The sequence below is a fragment of the Hylobates moloch genome, unplaced genomic scaffold (assembly GCF_009828535.3).
Source record: "Hylobates moloch isolate HMO894 unplaced genomic scaffold, HMol_V3 SCAFFOLD_15, whole genome shotgun sequence".
In the NCBI taxonomy this organism is placed as follows: domain Eukaryota; kingdom Metazoa; phylum Chordata; class Mammalia; order Primates; family Hylobatidae; genus Hylobates; species Hylobates moloch.
In genome coordinates, this window is record NW_026652290.1 from 13,481,134 (window position 1) to 13,504,161 (window position 23,028).

Consider the following 23,028-nt stretch of genomic DNA (forward strand, 5'->3'; position numbering starts at 1 on the left):
AAAAGGTTTTCTTTTTGCTCAGTGTCATAAAAGTGATGACTCATCCAACACTGGGGACAGCATTAGGAGATATACCTAATGCTAAATGACGAGCTAATGGGTGCAGGAAATCAACATGGCACATGGATACATATGTAACAAACCTGCACATTGTGCACATGTACCCTAAAACCTAAAGTATAATTAAAAAAAAAGAAAAAAAAAATCAATCACCATTCCTAACATAAGGTATTTGAAACATGTATTTGACTGAACATTGGAAACCTCACGTATTTGCATATTTGGGTTCACCCATATATGGTAACTAGTGACCAAGTAATCATCTGGCGCCCTGAGTATTGGCAAACATCTACAGGATCAGGCTGTCTTTAAGTCAAATAAATTTGGAAAGTTGCAAGTCACCAAGTCTGCATGGTCATCTGCTCCACTAATTTATAAACATACTACTTTATGAAAGCGGCAAGTGTATATATGATGCTTTAGAGATCTAAGGCAGCAGTCCCCAACCTTTTTGGCACCAGGGACCAGTTTCATGGAAGACAGTTTTTCTACAAACAGGAGTGGGGAGATGGTTTGGGATGATGCATGTGGATTACATTTATTGTGTACTTTATTTCTATTATTATTACATTGTAATATATAATGAAATAATTATACAATTTACCATACTGTAGAATCAGTGGGAACCCTGTGCTTGTTTTCCTGCAACTAGATGGTCCCATCTGGTGGTGACGGGAGACAGTGACAGATCATCAGGCATTGGATACTCATAAAGAGCCCGCAACCTAGATCTCTTGAGTGACAGATCATCAGGCATTGGATACTCATAAGGAGCCCGCAACCTAGATCTCTCGCATGCACAGTTCACAATAGAGTTCGAGCTTCTGCGATACTGTAATAACGCGGCTATTCTGACAGGAGGTGGAGCTCAGGTGGTAATGCAAGCAATAGGGAGTGGCTGTAAATATAGATGAAGCTTTGCTCACTTGCCTGCCACTCACCTCCTGCTATGTGGCCTGGTACCTAACTGGCCATGGACCAGTAGCAGTCTGTGGCCTGGGGCTTGGGGACCCCTGGTCTAAGGAGTCAACCAGCTAAGTTGTTCTGTTTGTTTATGCCACATAATGGATTGGAGTCTATGATTTACCAGAATGCTGACTCTCGGAGTCCCATCATTGTCATCAATGACGTAATGTATTGTCTTTCTTGTGTAACATTGACTGATACACAGTATATAAATGTAGAAAAAGAAATAATGCAAAAGAAAATGAAAAAATCAGTTGCAACTCCTCCTTGGGCAACAAAAGGTAATATCTTCATATGTACACCAGTAACTGACATCAGCTGTTCCATCACTGAATGATTTGTTGCGATCTGAAGAAAGATATCAATGAACAAATTGTTATCATCAATCTAATTCCAACCTTAGGCTTTTTCTCTAAATTATAAGGAATCATGTACATTCTATGTTTATATATTTTATGTATATATGCCCTTCATGATCTGGCCCCTTGTGGTTCCTGGAACACTTTAGGTTTTGTCGTGGCTCCTTAGAACATCATCATCCTCACTGGACAAAACGCTACTCCTGTTTTAAGACTAGCTGAAATGTCACTTCAATTAGCAAATTTTCCCTGATGTTTCCTATCAGGGTATATCCTGCTTCATTGTTTGCCTAGTACACCATTTTAAATTCCATGATAGAACCAGGCATGGTGGCATGGCCTGTAATCCCAGCTACTTGGGGGAGGCTGAGGTAGGATGATCACTTGAGCCCAGAAGTTTGGGGCTGCAGTGAGCTATAATCATGTCTGTGAATAGCCACTGCATTCCAGCCTGGGCAACAGAGTGAAACTTTGTCTCTAAGAAAAAAACAGTTAAAAATAAAAAATTCTATGATGGAATCTAAACTCTCATTATGACTATATATCCATGTTTCTATCTGCCCCTATACCAGTATCCCTGGAGAAAAGTGCCTGTGTTCTACTTATTTTCTGATCCCCAGTACTCAGTACCATGGTTTCAATATGGAAGTTGTTTCGTATATTGTGCCTCTTTAATGAAGTGAATAAATGATATAATAGGATAATCCATTAAATCACCATCCAGCAAAATTCAAATGCAATGCAGTTAGATTCCTTTAACTTTTTTTTTTTTTTTTTTTTGAGACGGAGTCTTGCTGTTGCCCAGGCTGGAGTGCAGTGGCATGACCTCGGCTCACTGCAAGCTCCACCTCCCGGGTTCACGCCATTCTCCTGCCTCAGCCTCCCGAGTAGCCAGGACTACAGGCGCCCGCCACCGCGCCCAGCTAATTTTTTGTATTTTTAGTAGAGACGGGGTTTCACTGTGGTCTCGATCTCCTGACCTCGTGATCCACCCGCCTCGGCCTCCCAAAGTGCTGGGATTACAGGCGTGAGCCACCGCGCGCGGCCAGATTCCTTTAACTTTAAACTCACTTGTATGATAGCAGCATTAATGGCAGCTTGAAAAGCTACAAAGCCTTTCTCCCAGAACTCTGAACTTTCACACTTCATTTTTTTATTCACTGCTTGACAGTGAGCTTTAGAAGAAGAACACATCCATTGTTATGGAATGATACAATCTTGGCTACAGAAAGAACAAAATTTCAAATGTTTCAAGATGCGAAGTCCATGATAATATAGTGGATGGTAAGTCTTCTCAGTTGAGAGTTGCAGAGCACACCCAAGCGGAATATAGCAGAATTACTTTACGAATATTTTTAAGACCAGTTCTCAATGATTTTTCATTATATTTTATAATTCTTTCCACTAGTCAAGATTGCTTTCCTTGAGCTTGGATCTTCTGTTGCTTATGTCAAGAAAACACTAAACTTTAAGAAAATGTTTGAGAATCGATGAGCAAGATCATTTTGTTCAGGTGTTTTTTTAGGAGCAACTTAGAAATAATAGTAAATATAATTTCTTAATAAAACAATGTACTTAAGCACATAAGCTTCATTTAATAAACATGAATCTCCTTTATGTTCAGAAATTAAAGGTATATGTTGTGGTTGTATATGTTTGTGTAGTTTCACCTCTGCTATCAGGTATGTCCCCTTTGTGGCTACTGATACAATAGCAAAAAAAAAATTTTTTTCTTCTACAAAAGTTACCTGAATGGTCTCTGTGCTCTTTCATCATGGGGATTCTATGTCCCCAAGAAAACTTCAAATGGTAGGAGAAGGTATCAGTAAAGATGACTCTCACTGCATCTATTGAATAGTTCAAATCCAACTCATCCATGCTTTTTTCATCAGGCCACCCCATGATTGTTCTTCCTGCCATGTGAAGAAAACAAAAGAAATAGTTAAGCAAGAAGATCTCTACCTGGCCATATTCAATTATGTTGAGGTTATTTTATGTTAAAGCTATTTCCTTCCTAAAGGCAGTGCTGGGCCTAAATAAGACATGGAGGGGAGGGAGGTGGGAATTTCTGATGTTCTAGATAAAATCAGAAATGTATGGCAAACATTTGTATTGCAAATATAATTTACCCTTCCAAATAAATCATTTAAACAATGTATCATTCTGTTCTTCCATTGCTATAAGAAAATACCGAGGCCGGGTGTGGTGGCTCACGCCTGTAATCCCAGCACTTTGGGAGGCCGAGGCGGGCGGATCACGAGGTCAGGAGATCGAGACCATCCTGGCTAACACAGTGAAACCCCGTCTCTACTAAAAATACAAAAAATTAGCTGGGCGAGGTGGTGGGCGCCTGTAGTCCCAGCTACTCGGGAGGCTGAGGCAGGAGAATGGCTGGAACCCCGGGGGGCACAGCCTGCAGTGAGCCGAGATCGCGCCATTGCACTCCAGCCTGGGCGACAGCGAGACTCTGTCTCAAAAAAAAAAAAAAAAAGAAAATACCAAGACTGGGTGATTTATAAAGAAAAGAAGTTTAATTGACTCACAGTTCCGTATGACTGGGGAAGGCTCAGGAAACTTACAATCATGGCAGAAGGTACCTCTTCCTAGGGAGGCAGGAGAGACATTGAGTGCAAGCAGGGGAAATGCCAGACGCTTATAAAACCATCAGATTTCATGAGAACTCACTCACTATCATGAGAATAGCATGGGAGAAATCACCCTCATGATCCAATCACTTCCCACTGGGTCCCTCCCTTGACTCACGAGGATTGTGGGGATTATGGGGATTACAATTCAAGATAAAATTTTGGGTGGAGACACAGCCAAACCATATCAAACAATAATTTGGCCGGGCATGGTGGCTCACGCTTGTAATCCCAGCACTTTGGGAGGCCAAGGCGGGCAGATCACGAGGTCAAGAGATGGAGACCACGGTGAAACCCCATCTCTACTAAAAATACAAAAAAAAAATTAGCCGGGTGTGGTGGCGGGCGCCTGTAGTCCCAGCTACTTGGAGAGGCTGAGGCAGGAGAATGTCGTGAACCCGGGAGGCGGAGCTTGCAGTGAGCCGAGATTGCGCCACTGCACTCCAGCCTGGGCGACAGAGCGAGACTCCGTCTCAAAAAAAAAAACAAAAAAACAAAAAAAAAACACAATAATTTAAGGCACAATGAATTTGAAATAATTATTGGTACTGGAAATTCCAATGGTATTGGAAATAATCATTGGTATTGGTATTGGTATAAATATTGATATTGGAAATACCAATACCTCAATTTAATTCATATACAAACAAGCCTATCTAAAGTTGGAATATATGCTGCAATTATAGTACACATTTTCATTTGGAAGTGATGTCAATGTAGCCAAATTTCCAAAGACAGCATAAAACTGTTGCATTTAGATAGTGTTTCCTTAAGAGACTTTGTTTATTCTAAAATATATAGTGTAAATGGCTGACTGTTACTGATCTAACCCAGGCCATTTAACCCATATAAGCGCATCCTCCTGGTGCAATTCAACAAGTTCTTTTGTCCTCCATATTTCCTACAATCCAGCAGCTAGATCCAGAGGCTTAATCAGACTCAGGTCTAATCCTTTTTTGCCAGCTGATAGGTGTTGATGTGTTGTTTTATGAGAGGCTTATAATTTCTAGTTGTTTCTCTTTTTGAGATATTAGCAGCTGTTGACCCTCAGTGCCTAGGTCCATTAATTCAATGGGAGTTTCAAAATGGTGATTTTTTTCTATCATTTCTTTTTCATCTATTAATATAAAACATTTATAAAATAATATTTTCCATTATCTATTTGGTTGTGCAATAGTTCACGTGGGATATGTGCTTATATTTTCTCTTTATTTGCTATTTTCCATAATAAGAACTCATTACAATAGGCTGAGTATCTCTTATCACATGCTTGAGATAAGAAGTATTTTGGGTTTCAATTTTTTTTTGGATTTTATAATATTTTCATACACACAATAAGAAATCTTGAGGATGGAACCCAAGTCTAATTGTGAAATTCATTTATGTTTCACATACACTTTATACACATTGCCTGAAGGCAATTTTATACTATATATGTATATATATATATATATATATATATATATATTTTTTTTTTTTTTTTTTTTTTTTTTTTTGAGATGGACTTTCACTCTGTCACTGAGGCTGGAGTGCAGTGGCACAATCTCAGCTCACTGCAACCTTCACCTCCTGAGTTCAAGTGTTTCTCCTGCCTCAGACTCCCAAGTAGCTGAGATTACAGGCACATGCCACCACACCTGGCTAATTTTTGTATTTTTAGTAGAGATGGGGTTTCACCATGTTGGCCAGGCTGGAACTCCTGACCTAAGATAATCCGACCACCTTGGCCCCCTAATTGCTGGAATTACAGGCATGAGCCACCACACCCAGCCTATACAATATTTGAAATGATTTTGTGCATAAAACAAAGTTTTTACTGCGTTTTCACTGTGACCGATCACATGAGGTGAATTGATCTGTTTGCACACTGCTATAAAGACATACCCAAGACTGGGTGATTTATAAAGGAAAGAGGTTTAATTGGCTCACAGTTCTGCGTGGCTGGGTGAAGCAGGAAATATAAGAAAAACAAGTAAAGAGAAAACAAGTCCTTCCCTGACCAGGCTGACTCACTCCAAAGTCCAGCTGGAGCTATGATAACATTATCTGTAAGGCCAGGCAGGGGCCCCAGAGAAATGGATTCCAAGAGCGGGGATGAGAAAAACAAGTTCTTATCAGTCTCTGCCTGAAATTCTCTCCCCATGCTATCATTCTTTGTTCTGCTCTTATAATTACTTTTGTAACTATTTCTGCAAGTTTGCAAGGATTTTGTAAGTTTCTGTTTTCCCATTTGTGCAGGATGGCAAAGGTCACAACACATGCCTAAGTTGCAAAACCTGTCACAGTTTGATTAACTGCCTTTGTTCTGCTTCTGTAAGCTCACTTTCCCCATCCCGCAAATTTCACGCCACTGGCTAGCCACCCCACTTCAGTTGCATGAATAAAAGTCGAGCCCTGTCTTTGTTCGTGGCTCAGCCTCTGGATATTAATCTGCTGGGCCAGTGGCCACCTAAATAAAATCCTCCTGTTCCACCCATCCGGTCTTTCTGGTCTCCTGATTCCCACAACATGGGGAGAGCTCATGACACTTACAATCATGGCAGATGGGGAAGCAGTCACCTTCACAATGTGGCAGGACAGACAGGAAGCAAAGGGGGGAAAACTCCTTATAAAATCATCAGATCTTGTGGGAACTCAACTATCATAAGAACAGCATGGAGGAAACTGCTCCCATGATCCAATCACTTCCCTCCCTCAAAACATGGAGATTACAGGTCCCTTCCTCTACATGTGGGGACTACAATTCAAGATGAGATTTGGGTGGGGACACAGAGTCAAACCTATCACGAGGTCAGGTGTGGAATATTCCACTTATGCATCATGTCAGCGCTCAAAAGGTTTCAGATTTTGGAGCATTTCAGATTTTGAGTTTTAGAATTAGGGGTGTTCAACCTGTATCATCCTCTAATGGTAAAACAATTGGTTATATTTTTCATTTAATAACTTGATGAAAGCATGGACTTATGCCACATTGGCTGCTGAGTTCTTTTGGCATAACCGATCAGGTCTTGATGGCTCTCTAAGCTATCTGGAATGACAAGGTTCTTCACCTTGTAAATGTCCTTCCCTAGACCTTCTCTTCCATACTGTGACTCCCAAGTTTTAAGGACACATGGGTGAGAGAATGAGACTATTCCATACTTACTTATTTGGTCTATCACACTTTACACATTTAACAGCTTCAATAGCATTCCAAAACTATACTAGTAATATAATTTCTGAATATGGTTTCAGTTGCTATTCTCAAATTGGCCCTCTCTGCTTTTTGGTGGGTAATTATGAAGTCTTAAAGAAGTTTCTTCAGGACCATCAGATACCTTATTGTTTCTCTTTGCTCTCTTCCTACACCCAGAGGAAAAATCAGGTCAATCTTGTGGCTTTTAGAGCCTTGTGTCCCACCCACATATATACTTTGTGGTACAAGGAAACATGTCACCTCTTTTCATTGTAAATATTGCCCATGGGTTTTTGAAATGATGTATAGTTTCTCTCTTAATATTTATGTATTTGAAAAATCATGCTGTCACTACAGTCCAATGTTTCCAGAATCTTTTCACAAGCATACCTTTAAATAACCGTGGACTATCTCATTTTGATATGTACAATTATGAAGATAACCCTTTTAATATGGAATTTCCTAAAAGGGACACTAGTGAACAAACTACACAGAATTTTGAGACTGGGAAGGAATATACATTAATGTTGTTAATAAACTCTAGAAACTTGAACATTCAACATACTTTATGAAGGAAATCTCAAAATGAATTTGTGCCTTTTGCAAATAAGGAAATTACTGTGAACAACCAGGGAACATACCTTTTAGGAATGGGGCTGAAGCCACTTTGTTCATTATCTCTTGGGTAGTTTTGGATTCAGGTGCAAATGTAATAACATAATTAGTATCATCAAAATTATCTACACGTCCCAGATCCATTGAAGACATTTGAGGAATGTCATGAACTTGATGTAAATTGGAGAAAAATAGGTACAGAAACAGTACCAGAAGAAATGAAAAGAGCCATTCCTATATAGCAGTAAAAGAAAAAAGAAGCAAACTGGTAGATATTATACCACAGATCAATCATCCACAAACAGTTTGAAATACTGAATTCTGTTATTTGGCTTGCATTCCATTTGTTCTTTCTCCTAGTTTTTAAATATCCTGATTTTCTTTGTCCATTAATCTGCATATTTTAAAATCTGCACATTGTCTACCAAGACAGAATTGTAACATCAATTCCAGTTATAATTGGGAATCTAAGTTTACCACACTTTAGTGCAAGTGATAAAGCCTGGATTACTTTATGAATGGCCCAACAGTTTAGTCACATTAAAATTTTAGTGACAGTGATAAATAAATAGTAGGTGATGTGGAATAGGTAACTAGCTTCCATCAACAGGAGCAAGATCATATTTTTACCTTCAGTTGCTGGTATGTGAAAGAAGATAGTCCCAAAATGTTGCTCATAAAAAAAAAAGTTAAAGTCTTTGTCATCGTGACCACATTCGGGAATTGGAAATACAGCACAATGCAATTGAAACCCAGTGATAAGAACCTAGTTAATTATTTAGTTATAATTCTACACATAAGTCCTTTTTAAAAGAGTTATATGTCATCTTCATCATATGATCCTTGTTTAGCTATGTGTGTTGGTCTACGTCTATATCTATTTCTATCCTAATAGAAAAATAAATATAATGTTTCTATAAAAAAAGAGCTAAAAGTTTAAAGTTAAAACACCTATGTAGGGTGGGATCTCAACTTTTACATTTATATAATCTTTTCCCTATACAGGAATTGTTGTATACTTTATTCCCTGACTATCCAAGCATTCAATACATATTTGTTGCATGAACACACACACACGTTCATAAGATCAGATGTTAATATAACTTTTGAACTATGAGTATTCTATGGGTGATTTTATTATATTTTTCTGAGTTTACTAAATTTTTTGCACAAAGCACATCTAATCATTCTATGATCGAAGAAAATAAGTACTATTTTAATAGAAGTAAAAGTTCACAATACTATTTTCCCGTTTATTTACATGATCATTATTTCTTTCAAACTGACATTGTCTGTGTCTATAATGACATTGTGCAGAAGTGCTACAATTTGCCTTTTGATTGTTTCTCAGATTTTGGATTCCCTGCCTCTTTTTTACTTTGTCCCTGAACTTCTATACAAATGCGTTCATGAGATTCAGATGAGCTCAGAGGTTAAGAATTGTTATCTCTGCAGTATAAAGATATGGCTTTTTCAAGGAGTTTCTGAATATGAATTTTTTAAAAAATGCCTCTAGTAAGACATAAAACAATAATACATAATGTAATTTGAAAAAATAAATTTTACTTGAACAAATAGCAAAGCCCAGAATTTGAAAAAAAAACTAGCTTGTTAATTAGACTACACATATGTGCAATATTAAATAGTGAAAATGAAGTGTTTATGTTGCCTGATAAAATACTTTTTCATCCTCTAAATGTGAGAACACACAGACTCTGAACCATACCAACAAGGTCTGTCTTTTCATCCTCCATTTTTTGAGACAGTTCTTACAGAGAAGAGCCCATGTTTGCTGACCCACGCTCATGCATCTCTTGCTCATTTTGACCTGTTTCCTTTAAAAAGACAGAAAAAAATGAAGTAAATGTGAAGGTCTAAAGTAGAAAACATTGCTCAATCAAACATAAAAGAAACATTGTAACAGCTGTTTCCAGTTGCATTCCTGGAGAAGAAGAAAGCCAAAAGGCTAAAATAAAAACATATGAGGAACTGTTTAAACTCAATATTGAAAGAAATAAGAATTAAAACAACTATCAGATATCATTTCTCTATCATTGGATTGAGAAAAATCAGAAGAGTGAATAGTGTCGATCGTTGCTATCTCCTCAACTGTGGGTGTTGTTAAATTGTCTAATGGGGAGAAAGGAACTTTCTGCCCTGTTGTTGGGGGTACAAACTTACCCAGTCACGTGGGTGATTCATTACTAATTCATTACTACTTAGCAATATCCTACCATCAATCAGTTCTGCTTCTGGATATGCAGCCCAAGGAGATTCTCACGTGGGCTCATGAGGGGACCAGTGCAAGAATGTTCTTTATAATGTAGATTATTGTGGCATGGTGTTAAAAAAACAAATTTTGATGGATACAGTCCAAAGATTACTATGTAGGATTCAGGAGCACTGGATTGGCATACGCCCATCCACATGAAGAGATCTTAAAAATATAGCTCCAGTTCAAAGGAAGAAAGAAAGAAAAAGAAAAGATTATTAGGTCAAAATATCATTGATACCAATTCACATTACATGTGATACACATTTTCCAAAAATATTCAGGAGCTAAAGGATCACCATCCCTAATACAATAAAAAGGTTATCTCTGGAAGTGGGAAATAAGAATGGAGGTGGGTGAAAAGTGGGAATTGGAAATTAAAGAAAATAAGTAACCAAAACAAGATAGGAGCTTTGTTTGAATCAATTATTTTGTGTGCCACGAACTTAAGAGATTGCTTAACTTTTACCCGGGACATCATGTCCAGCTACCAAGAAAAAATTACAGGCTGCATAAGGTGGCTCATGCCTGTAATCCCAGCACTTTGGGAGGCTGAGGCAGGAGGAGTGCTTGAAGCCAGGAGTTAGAGACTGGCCTGGGCAACAAACTGAGACCCCATCTCTATTTTTAAAAAATCAAAAAATTAGCTGGACATGGTCCCTTTAGTCCCAGCTACCAGCTACTTGGGAGGTTGAGGCAGAAGATTGCTTGAGCCTAACAAGATTGAGGCTGCAGTGAACCATGATCATGCTACTGTACTATAGCCTGGGTGACAGAGAGAGACCCTGTCTCAAAAACAAATAGAAAAATTATTACACATACTAGAAGGTTAAAAAAAAAAAACAGTATAAGGAGATAAAGTATCAGAATCAGACTCAGATGTGGCAGAAATGTTGCAATTATTAGACTAGGAATTTGAAACAACTATTATTAAAATACTAAGGGCTTGAATGGATAAAGTAGACAATATGTAACATGGGAAAAAAAAAAGTCCACACATGTTTCTCTGTATAAAACACTTCTGATAACAAATGCGTGGGTTTTCCCCACAAAGAAATTCTCCAGTTCTCTGCGGACACCAACTGGGTGACCTAAAATTCAATTCACTTCAATTCTGACACTGTCTACTTGGAATTACAGCAGATCCCACAGATTAAGGACTCAGTCCTAAAAGACTGCCCCCCATTTCAGATACCAGTCACAAGCCTGGGTCTTTTGTACTTCTGACTGACTGGCTACATATTAGGGGTTCCCACAACCCGCTCCTTGGGTTTGATAATTTGCTAGACTGGCTCACAGAACTCAGAAAAACAGTCTACTTGCAATGATCAGTTTATTACAAAGGATAAAACTCAGGAACAGCCAAATAAAAAATATGCATATGGCAGAGCGTGCAGGACAGGACACCGAGCTTCCATTAACTCTCTGGGTGCACCACCTTCCCAACACCTTGAGATGTTCACCAAACCAGAAGTTCCCCAAACTCCTTCAGTTAGGGCTTTTATGGAGACTTCTTTACATGGGCATGATTAATAAAATCACTGGCCATTGGAGATTAACTCAAACTCATCTCCTCTCCTTTCCCTGGACATCTGGGGATGGGGCTGAAACCTTCTAATCACATGGGTGAATCCCTGGCAGCCAGTCCTATCCTGAAGCAATCTAGGGGATTTCAGCCATCAGATATCTCATTAACACGAAGATATTCATTTCACTTCAGAGATTCCTGGTCTTAGAAGCTCTGTGTCAGGAACAGGGACCAAATATTATAACAAACACTATTCCCATCACCCCTATGACTCAGGAAATTACAAGGGTTTTAGAAGCTTTGTGCCAAAACTGGGGGCAGAGACAAAATATATTTCTTATAATGTTGCATCATGCAGGAACAGATGGGCAAGGTAAGAAAAGAGATAAAACTTCTAAAAGAGAACCAAAAATAAATGCCTAATATTAAAAAATACTATCAGAAATGAAGAATGCCTTTGATCTTTGATGAACTTATTGGTAGACTACACACAGCTGGGAAAAGAATCCAAAACTGAAAAGAAAACAAAAAAAAGACTGAAAAAAAAAAAACAGAGCAAAATACTTAAGGACTGTGGGACAATTAAAAATGTGTAACATATGCCTAATGGGAATACCAAAAAGAAAGAAAGAAAGAAAGAAAGGAACAGAAGAAATATTTTAAACAGTAATGACTGAGAATTTCCCCAGATAACAGCTAGACACCCAGCCTTAGATTCAGGAAGGTCAGAGAACACCAAGCAGAATATTTGCTCAAACAACTACACCAAGGAATACCATTTTCAAACTACAGAAAATCAAAGATAAAGGAAAAAAATCTTAAAGAAGCCAGAGGAAGAAAACATCTTTTCTATACAGGAGCAAAAATAAGAATTTTATCTAGCTTTTCTTCAGAAATTATGGAAACAAGAAGAGAATAAAGTATTTAATGTGCTGAGAGAAAAAACCCACCAACTTAGCATTCTACCCTTAGTAGAATGTACTCTGTGATCTTAACCTCAAAAGGTGAAAGAGAAGTACTTTCTCAGACAAACAAAAAATGACAGAATTTGTTGTAGACCTGCAAAAATATGAAAAGAAGTTATTTCAAAAGAAGTAAAATGATATGTCACAAATTTATATATAAGGCTGGGCACAGTGGCTCATGCCTGCAATTACAGCACTTTGGGAAGCTAAGGTCAGAGAATGGCTTGAGCCCAGAAGTTCAAGATCAGCCTGGGCAACATAGGGAGACTCTGTCTCTACAAAAACAAAATTATTTAAATTAGTGAGGCATGATGGCTTATGCCTGAGGCCCCAGCTACTAAGGAGGCTGAGATAGAAAGGATCACTTGGGCCCGAGAGGTCAAGGCTGCAGTGAGCTGTGATGGCGAACCTGCACTCCAGCCTGGGCAAAGAGTGAGACCCTCTCTCAAAAAAAAAAAAAAAAAAATTCAGATTTACATAAAGAAAAAGCATCAGAGAAAGAAAGAATAAGTGAAAGTACAATAAAAACTTTTTCTTATTTTTAATCAATTTGAAACATAATAGAAAATAATAGCAATGTATTCAATTGTGTATACTTATGTTTATATATGTATATAAATGCCATATACAATATATGTATTACATTCATATATAATGTTCCTGTATGCTTATCTATAAGTGAAATGAATGACAGTAATGATATGAGGGACAGGAGGGAGGAGGAATTGAGGTTATTTTGCTATTATAATATACACTACCAATGAAGTAGTATAGTGTTATTTCAAAGTTGACTTGGATTAATTGTAAACATATATTGCAAACTCCAAGGATTTAATTTGCTTTTCTTTTGGAAAATCCATAAAAGAAAGTAAAAACAAAAAACAAACAAAAATTGATTCTAAATGAATGATATTCTAAGAAAGAAGGAAAAATGAAATTATATTAAATGCTCAGTTAAAACCACAAAAGGCAGAAAAAATGTAGACCAAAAGTAGAATTGAAGACTAGAACAAGGGCAATAAATAGAAAATGGTAACAAATTTGGTAGATACTAATCCAATATGTCAATAATCACTTTGATCATCAATGGTCTAAATGCACCAATTAAAAGAGATTGTCAGAGTAGATGATAAAAAAGATGTAATTACATGTTGTCTACATGAAACCAACTTTAAATATAAAGACACATATAGATTAAAAGTAGATGGATAAATATAGATAGACCATGCTAACAATAATCAGAAGAAAGCTGGAATAACTATATTAATTTCAGATGGAGTAGACTTCTAAAACAGAACAGACTTTTCATTCCAAAGAAGGAAAATTATCAGGGATAAAGAGAGAAGTTACATAAAGTTAAAGGGGTCAATTTTCCAAGAAGTCATAGCAATCTTTAACATGTGTGTGCTAACAACAGTGTCAAAATACTGAGAGAACTGCAAAGAGAAATAGATGAATCCACTCTTACAGTTGGAGACTTCATCACCTCTCTTGGCAGAAATGGACAGATCCAGCAGGCAGAAAATAAATAAAATCAGAGTTGAACTCAACAATATAATCAACCAGTTGGGTAAAATGAACATTTCTACACACCATTTCACCCAACAACAGCAGAAAATATGTTCTTCTCATGCTCACATGGAACGTTCACCAAGATAGACCAATTTGGGGCCAAAAAACACATCTTAGAAAATTTAAAGGAATAGAAATCATACAATGCATGCTCTCGGGCCATGGTAGAATTACACCAGAAATCAGTAGTAGAAAGATAACTGGAAAATCCCCCAAATACATGGAGGTTAAACACACTTCTAAATAACATAAAAGTCAAAGAAAAAAATCTAATGACAAATTAAAACTTATTTTTAACTAAATAGAAATGAAAACACAGCTTATCAAAATTTGTGGCATACAGTGAAAGCTTTGTTTAGAGAGAAATTTACAGCATCCAATGCATACATTAGTAAAGAAGAAAGATCTAAAGTAAACAATCTAAGCTTACACCTTAGGAAATTAGAAAAAGAAAAGCAAATTAAATCCAAAGAAAGCAAAATAAAATAGTAAAAATTATGATAGAAATCAATGAAACTGAAAACAGGAAATCAATAGAGAAAAATCAGTAAAACCAAAAGCTGGTTCTCTGAGATAAAAAAAAATCAGTGGGCCTCTACCAAGACTAAGAAAAAAGAGGGAGAGAACACAAGTTGCTAATATTAGACATGAAAGAGGGGGCATCACTACAGATCTCATAGACATTAAGAGGACAATCAAGGAATATTATGAACAACCCTATGCTCACAAATTTTATAGCCTAGATGAAACGAATCAGTTCCTTCAAAGAGACAATCTGTCAAAACTCACACAAGAATAAACAGACAATCTGAATTAGCCTATATATGTCAAATAAACTGATTTAATAATCAATAATCTTCAAAACAGAAAGCATCACTGTTGGTTCCCCAGTGAATGGGTTCACTGGGAAATTCTATCGGACTACTACGGAAGAAATTGTATCAACACTCTACAATCTCTTTCAGATGCTAGAAGCAGAAAATGAAATAAAATTCTGAATCTTTGTTCTGTATCTTTCAACTCCTTGTCCTTCATCCCCTGGGATATTTACAAAAGCTTACTTCATATGTAATGCCCAACCTTGTGTTTTCCTTATTCACCTGGCCTTGTTTCTCCCTTAGCTGAGAGAACTGGACAAACTCCATCTTGGCTCTTTCACTGGCAGCCCCTTCCTCAAGGACTTAACTTGTGCAAGCTGATTCCCAGCACATCCAAGAATGCAATTAACTGATAAGATACTGTGGCAAGCTATATCCGCAGTCCCCAAGAATTCGCCTGATTGATAACGCCCAAAGCCCCATGTCTATCACCTTGTAACAGTCTTAAAGCCCCTGCGCCTAGAACTGTTTACTTTCCTGTAACCATTTATCCTTTTAACTTTTTTGACTACTTAACTTCTGTAAAATTGTTTTAACTAGACCACTCCCCCCTTCCTAAACCAAGATATAAAAGTTAAGCCCCTTCCTCAGGGCCAAGAGAATTTTGAGCGTTAGCCGTCTCTTTGGCCGCTGGCTTAATAAAGGACTGTTAATTCATCTCAAAGTGTGGCGTTTTTCTAACTCGCTTGGGCACAACACATAAGGTGAAGCCTAATTAGATAGGATATATTGTGTAAGAGATAATGAGCAGAAGGAACTAGAGTAGAGTGATGGTGGTAATAACTATTTTGGAATAGTTGAATATGTGGTGATGAAGAGGCACAGAAATAAATGCCAGACCTATGTCACTTGGTCGGTGGAGATTTTCCTATGAAACATCCCAAGAGGTAGGGAGACTTGGAACTCATAGTTTTAACTAGTGTTCAGTGGTGTGAAAATGCATTTTGGGGAGACGGTATGGGCATAAAAATGTAATTATTGTAGAATGGACTGTTGAGTCAAGGAATAGGTTTGGTGTTATTATAGACAAATTTTATTCTTGCAAAGCAGATGGTCCACTTTTACTGTTGGTAGAAAAGAGCACCCAAACTAATCTTCACATCTATGATGGCTATAACCTGCCTACACATATGTGGATAGGCGGGAGGTGGAGTTAGGGAGAATGAATCAGCCAAATAGAGATAAACAAATCACATAAAATTGTCCTTGAAGGTACCTAAACAGATACCTCATTCCACTATTGTATTATTGAAATCAATATAGGGATAATCATTTGTAGGCACCAATGTTGCTCTGCTATTTTCAATGAGAGACAATCACCCATGCCTGCCTGATTATGGGCTCAGCCTTGGCCTTGAGGGTAACCTACGTAAGGGCCTAGGCTTACAAGACAGAAAGAGAGAGAGAGAGAGTGGCCTTCAGGCTTGCACACAGATCCACCAGTCAGCCAGACTTTCACTTTCTAAAACATGAGCCAAGGCTTTAGTAAGTCTTTATAGAATTGTTTGCAGAGAACAAACAAAGAATTCAGGACATGTCTGTCCAAAAGCCATTAACTGACCTACTACAACATAATGAAAGTAACTTATTTCAGATATGACAATTTCAGTTTGGTAGTGCGGGTATAATGTAATTATTTATACTCTTTCATGTTAGCACAGCTCAAAAACTATAGTCACCCATTTGTATTTGTGGGTTCTGCACTTGTGGATTTGACCAACTGGCGGTAGATAATGCTCAGAAAAAAAGGATGGCTGGGTTTGTACTGAAGATGTAGAAGCTTTTTTTTTCATGTCATTATTCCTGAAACAATAAAGTATAACAATTATTTACATAGAATTTACATTGCATTAGGTATTGTAAGTAAGCTAGAGATGATTTAAAGTACACAGGAGAATATACATAAGTTAAATGCAAATATGACACCATTTTACATAATGGTGTCATATATAAGGCAGAATAACAACAATGGTCTGAAAGTTGTAGAGCTTTAATACCATGAACTATTTTAACTAATAAAGAAAACGTAAGACCTAATCTCAGCTAACAAACCCAACATTCTAGGATGGGAAACTCACCCAGGAAATGATTCAAAGGTAGTAGTTCAAGCATTGGTACAGTGGAGCACAAAGCCAGTTGACTAATAAGGCCTGTGTTTTCACATCAATGGTATCCTCTTTTGGTGCCATATTGAACAGGAGTGGCAATCGTAAGGTTGCTATTGCCCCTTCAATGGTGTTATTGATGAGGGTGCTCCTGGATCCTAGGTTCATGGTTCATCCTGCCATATTCATGGCAGGAGCAAAGCCATGAATATGCTGACCCCTTCCGGTATTCAAGAGACAGCTTAAGTGGGAAGATGATTTATTCAAGTCAGCCTCAAGGGGGCAGTATCAAAGATGGAGGCTATCCATGGTCTATTGCAGGGAATACTGTGCTGCTACTGAAGTCTGAAGGGCAAGGTGTATTAGTCTGTTCTCACACTGCTAATAAAGACTTACCTGAGGCCGGACACAGTGGCTCACGCCTGTAATCCCAGCACTTTGGGAGGCTGAGGCAGGTGAATCACAAGGTCAGAAGTTCGAGACCAGCCTGGCCAACATGGTGAAACCCCATCTCCACTAAAAATACAAAAAATTAGCTGGGTGTGGTGGCAAGTGCCCGTAATCCCAGCTACTTGGGAGGCTGAGGCAGGAGAACTGCTTGAACCTGGGAGGCAGAGGTTGCAGTGAGCCAAGATTGCGCCACTGCACTCCAGCCTAGGTGACAGTGTGAGACTCTGTCTCAAAAAAAAAAAAAGACATACCTGAGACTGAGTAATTCATAAAGGAAAGAAGTTTAATTGACTCACAGTTCTACATGACTGGGGAGGCCACACAATCATGGCTGAAGGCAAATAAGGAGCAAAGTCGCGTCTTATATGGTGCCAGGCAAGAGAGCTTGGGTAGGGGAACTCCCCTTTATAAAACCATCAGATCTCGTGAGACTTCAATACTATCATGAAAACAGCCCAGGAAAGACCTGCCCCAATAATTCCATTACCTCCACCTGGGTCCCTCCCATGACAGATAGGGATTATGGGGGCTATAATTCAAGATGAGATTGGAGTGGGGACAGAGCCAAACCATATCACAAGGCATAGTTGAAGAGAAATGTGATAGGCAGAATAATGGTCCCATTCTAATCCTGGAATTTGTGAATATGTTACAGTACATGACAAAGGGGAATTAAGGCAGTAGATGGAATTAAAGTTGCTAATCAGCTGCCTTTGAAATAGGGAGATCATCCTGGATTATCTAGGTAGACCCAGTGTAATCACAAGGGTCCTAAAAAGTAAAACAGGGAGGCAGACGAGGAGATCAGAGTGAGGCAGTAGAAGAAGGGTTCGATCTGCTGCTACTGGCTTTGAAGATGGAGGAGGAAGACCATGAACCAAAGAATGCAAGAAACCTCTAGAAGCTACACAGGGTAAGAAAACAGATTCTGCCCTACAGCCTCCAGAAAGAGACACAGCCTGGCCAACCCCTTGATGTTAGCCCAATGAGACCCGCATCACACTTCTAACCTCCAGAGCTGTAAGATGATAACTCTGTTTTGTTCTAAACCATTAAGTTTGTGGTCATTTTTTTTTTTTTTTTTTTACAGCAGCAATAGAAAGTTAACATGGGGGCAGGGTTGGGGGAAGGAGTCCAAGAGCCTGAGGCCTGAGAACAAGACAGGAAGACATTGCTGGGCATTTCTTTCATGACGCGCCTCATCAGCAGAACAAAGGAGGGCATGGACTTATGTTTAAAAACTGTCCAAAAGTGACCAAAGAAATTCACCAGTGATGCAGACGAGCTCCTGATAATCATGCCATCAGAGCAGGCTGTGATAGCCTGGAAATCCTGACTGAAACCAAACTGCAACATTTCCAACTAAGAAATCAAGCTGTGATAAACCTCAGTATCTGAAAGGGTTAAATATTGTGCCCATGTGACTACTCTTCTTTCTTTCTGTGAATTAATGTGTGTACCAGAAAATATTTATGAATAAAAAACAATTATAGAATCTCATTGTCATCAATGTGGTTATTTATCTCTGAGCATTAAGACTGATTTTTCCCCCACTGAACATCTTAGTGTAAATATCAGAGAAAAAATATGCTACCCACTGTAATAATAATAAAACTTCTAATTAGCCTAAATTGTTCTGAATAGGAAATTGTATAATTTAGAAATAATAAATTGGTTATAAAAAGCCAATCATTTCCCAGCCAGATAAAATTCCCGTTATTCACAGAACAAATTTTTCTAATTTGTTGCACTGGGCAACAAATTAGATCAAAATTTTTAAATAGTTACTATAATAAACAAGATCAATAAAAATCTTTCCTTAAGTTTTCTTGATGAAAATATTCTCAAGCCAGTTAAAAACAATTCAAAACTCAGAAAATTGTGCATCCTGCAATGCTTACAATTCCTCTGGCAGTAAAATTAAAAACAAACAAAGAAGAGTAAGTAATTCAAATAACTTTGGAAATAGTTCATACTTGTAAAGAAGCAACATAACGTTACATTTCTTTTGATGTATTCAATAGCCTATTAGATAATGTATGCTATTTGTCCAAAAATGTTTTAGTTATGCAGTAAAAATTCAAATTCTTAGTTCTTCATTTGGTTATTTAGTCATACAAAATAAAATCGATGATGTAAAAAGTCAAAATGACTCATTAATAACTTACTGCTTTTAATGGTTTCTACCTAAATGTCTGGCATTCCTATTTATAGTCATACGTTATATTTCTATATGCAAAATAACCACAATTTTAGAGGTTAACTTACTGTCAGGAGAGCTGGAGGAAAAATCTAGAAACACAGTTCATCCATGGGTTTCTGCATGTTCTGGAGAATTCACATTCCTTTTGGGTCACTACTACATCGTGCTTTTAATTTCACATTCATTGTGAATAGTTCTGTTTTATACTGATTTCCAAGGAGAATTTGGTCTCAGTTCAGCTAGCCTGCCAAAATATCTTCTGCTCACGTGGTGATTTCTTTGCTGTTTTCCATTTCTTTGTTTCCTGCTAGTTCCTCAGCAGGGAGTTTGTAGTTGCAGATGGTTGGCTGGACATATCAAAACATTAGGAACTAACAAACCAAGGGGAATCTAGCCTTTCTCAATTGGTCTTTTCATACAAGGCCCTAATGGGAGAGTTGACCCCAACACAATGATTTAAACAAAGATAAGTAAGAAGCCAATCCAGAGAAGAGTAGAGCAGAACAAAGTGGAAAATATATAAATATATATGTTTTACATATATATATATTTTTTTTAAGTGACAAGTAAATACATACGAATAGGGTTAGAAACTATTTCAAAATCTTCAACAGATTCTTAAAACCTGAATCCAGAAATATGGCAATAAAGCAATGTAATTTTTTTCAGGGTAACAAAGGAAACTCTGAGTTTCCATCTGCATCTCAGTTTCATTGTGTGCATACTAATGTAGCATCTTTCATGGTACTGAAGTGAGGAGAATCTTTAGAGAAATCTCACATAACAATTACCTGTGCTCTCAAAGCCTCCAGGCTTGTCATTTCTGCAACAGTTCCCATGAAACAAACTACTTTCTCCACCAGTAACTACTGAATTTTAGTATGTCCTGCTTTCCAGTATTATTAGAGAAACATTTTAAACTGGTAATAGATGCCATTCTGTCTATTTTTGAGCATCTTGTGTAAGTAGAAGAAAAGACTGTTCCAAAATTCTTATAATTCATGGAGTTTATCTTTGGCTGAAGAAAAGGGGAGAAAGGACCACTATCATTTTGCTTACAGCCAGTAAGTCTGTTAAATTCTTTGGTACTGTAATTTCTTCCTGAACATACAGCTGAAAGGGAAACAATAAATGCATGCAATTCTTAAATCAGCCTCTTATCTGTGTCTCATGGACCATGATAACCAAATGAAATCTTCCTTACCCATTTCCCATTCTCTCAATATTGATTCAATTATATTTATCCTTTTTCTAGTTATATGCGATCCAGAAGTTGCTCAGCAAGCAGTCTGTGGAAGTAGGCTGAACTCCTGAATCCATGAGACTGTCAAACTTAAAAAAAAAAAAAAAAAGACTTTTGATTGTTTCCACATCTACAGAAAAGGTTATAGGTTGGTTGGTTGTATTTTCTGCAGAAAACACAAAATTATCACATTCAATACATTTAATAACATCGCCAACATTTTGTGCACAGAGAATATAATTTAGGAATTTTTTCAGTAACTTGTTTGCTAGAACTTTGTACCTAGGTTAGAGCTTGTGAGTTCTGGCCCTGGTCGACTTTGACTTTTGGTTCTAAATTCTGTTTTCAATATGTTTCCTTCAATGTACTACACTGTAATCTCTGTGGCACTATAACAGGGCAAGCTCCCTCTCATTGATCTTCTTTTTAATATTTTCTAGATTAAACAATATTTAATATTTACTTTTTTTTTTTTTTGAGATGGAGTTTCCCTCTGTCGCCTGGGCTGGAGTGCAGTGGCACAATCTCGGCTCAGTGGAACCTCTGCCTCCCAGGTTCAAGTGATTCTCCTGCCTCAGCCTCCACAGTAGCTGGGACTACAGGAGCCTGCCACCACGGCCAGCTAATTTTTGTGTATTTTTAGTAGAGAAGGGGTTTCACCATTTTGGTCAAGCTGGTCTGGAACTCCTGACCTCAAATGATGCACCCCCCTCGGCCCCACAAAGTGCTGGGATTATAGGCGGGAGCCACTGCACCCGACGTATTTACTGTTCTAAAGAAGTTTTTGAATCAGTTTACCAATCAAAAACAATCCCATGAGAGTTCAAAAATGAAATGGCACTGATTTTATACCATAATGTACACTTTTTTAGCAACTACATATAGCATTTATTGTGTCTAAGACATACTTAAATATAAAACATTTAATCCACACAATAATCCCATGAGGTAGGCATTATTCTAATCACCCCATTTTACGACCAGAAAGGTGAGGCCCAGGGAGTTATGTAACTTGCCCAAATTCACACAGATGGTGAGTAGCGGAAACTGAGTTAAAACTCAGACCATCTGTAGAGTCTATGAGCTCAGATTACAAATGCTACGCTGTATCATTTGCATATGTCTCTGTTTATTCCATTATTCTTACTTTATGTGCACATATTTTACAATTTTCCTTGCCTTTTGCTTCATTTATTTTGCGGCAGTATTCTCCAGTGCCAGAAACCTTATAAATTTTATGTGATGTGTTTTGCACCAGTCTAAAACATTCTTCTTGGAATCCTTGCTGGCTATTTGTAAGGAGGACTTGTCACCCCAGGGCTTGTGTGCAGCCCTTCTTAACACTGCAAAAACAGAAAAATCTGATCTATAAAGAGAGAAGGATGAAGTGGTCCAGCTGCCTGATATCCCAGGGGCTTTTATCTTCTTGCTTTTCATTCTTTCTCAGATCTGGCTGCACTGCCTGCGTGTGAGTTTTGTCAGATATCCTCCAAACATTCCTGTTTTGTTTGTTTGTTTGTTTGTGTGACATGATCTCTGCTCACTGCAAGCTACTCCTCCTCCTGGGTTCATGCCTTTGTCCTGCCTCAGCCTCCCGAGTATCTGGGACTACAGGCGCTCGCCATGACGCCCGGCTAATTTTTTGTATTTTTAGTAGAGACATGGTTTCACCGTGTTAGCCAGGTTGATCTCGATCTCCTGACCTCACAATCCACCCGCCTTGGCCTCCGAAAGTGTTGGGATTACAGGCGTGAGCCACCGCGCCTGACCCTCTTTGTTTCTTAAAAATGTAATAAATTCGACTTGGTCTTGTTTTGTGCTTTTTTTGCCTTGAAATATCCTTTGTGTGATATATTCCTGCCCTCCACTTTTATTTGCAATTTGCATTTCTCAGATATATTTTGACAAACTTTTATTACATGCCTAAAGGATGCCTGTTGAAATAGTATAACTGCATTTCTCTTTTTACCTTACTTGCAAATCTTCTACTAT

General features: G+C 37.9%; 1 protein-coding gene across 1 annotated transcript; it reads right to left on the minus strand.

The window, feature by feature from the left end:
* Positions 1-738: 738 nt before the first annotated feature.
* On the minus strand, positions 739-21,477 carry LOC116810003 (ATP-binding cassette sub-family A member 9-like). Its single transcript, XM_058429055.1, has 6 exons — positions 20,998-21,477; positions 9,547-9,655; positions 7,847-8,054; positions 3,134-3,298; positions 2,457-2,560; positions 739-1,374 (listed from the first exon to the last, which is right to left on the minus strand). The coding sequence occupies exons 1-6, from the start codon at positions 21,006-21,008 to the stop codon at positions 1,144-1,146; spliced, it is 828 nt and encodes a 275-aa protein (XP_058285038.1). The 5' UTR covers positions 21,009-21,477; the 3' UTR covers positions 739-1,143.
* Between the last annotated feature and the right edge of the window lie 1,551 nt (positions 21,478-23,028).

Excerpts from the sequence above, each read along its gene's own strand:
- LOC116810003 (XM_058429055.1), bottom strand. Across the intron at positions 3,299-7,846 it reads TTCAGCCCCATTCCTAAAAG|GAAGAACAATCATGGGGTGG; the intron begins GTATGTTCCCTG and ends TTCACATGGCAG. Across the intron at positions 1,375-2,456 it reads TTAATGCTGCTATCATACAA|ATCGCAACAAATCATTCAGT; the intron begins GTGAGTTTAAAG and ends ATCTTTCTTCAG.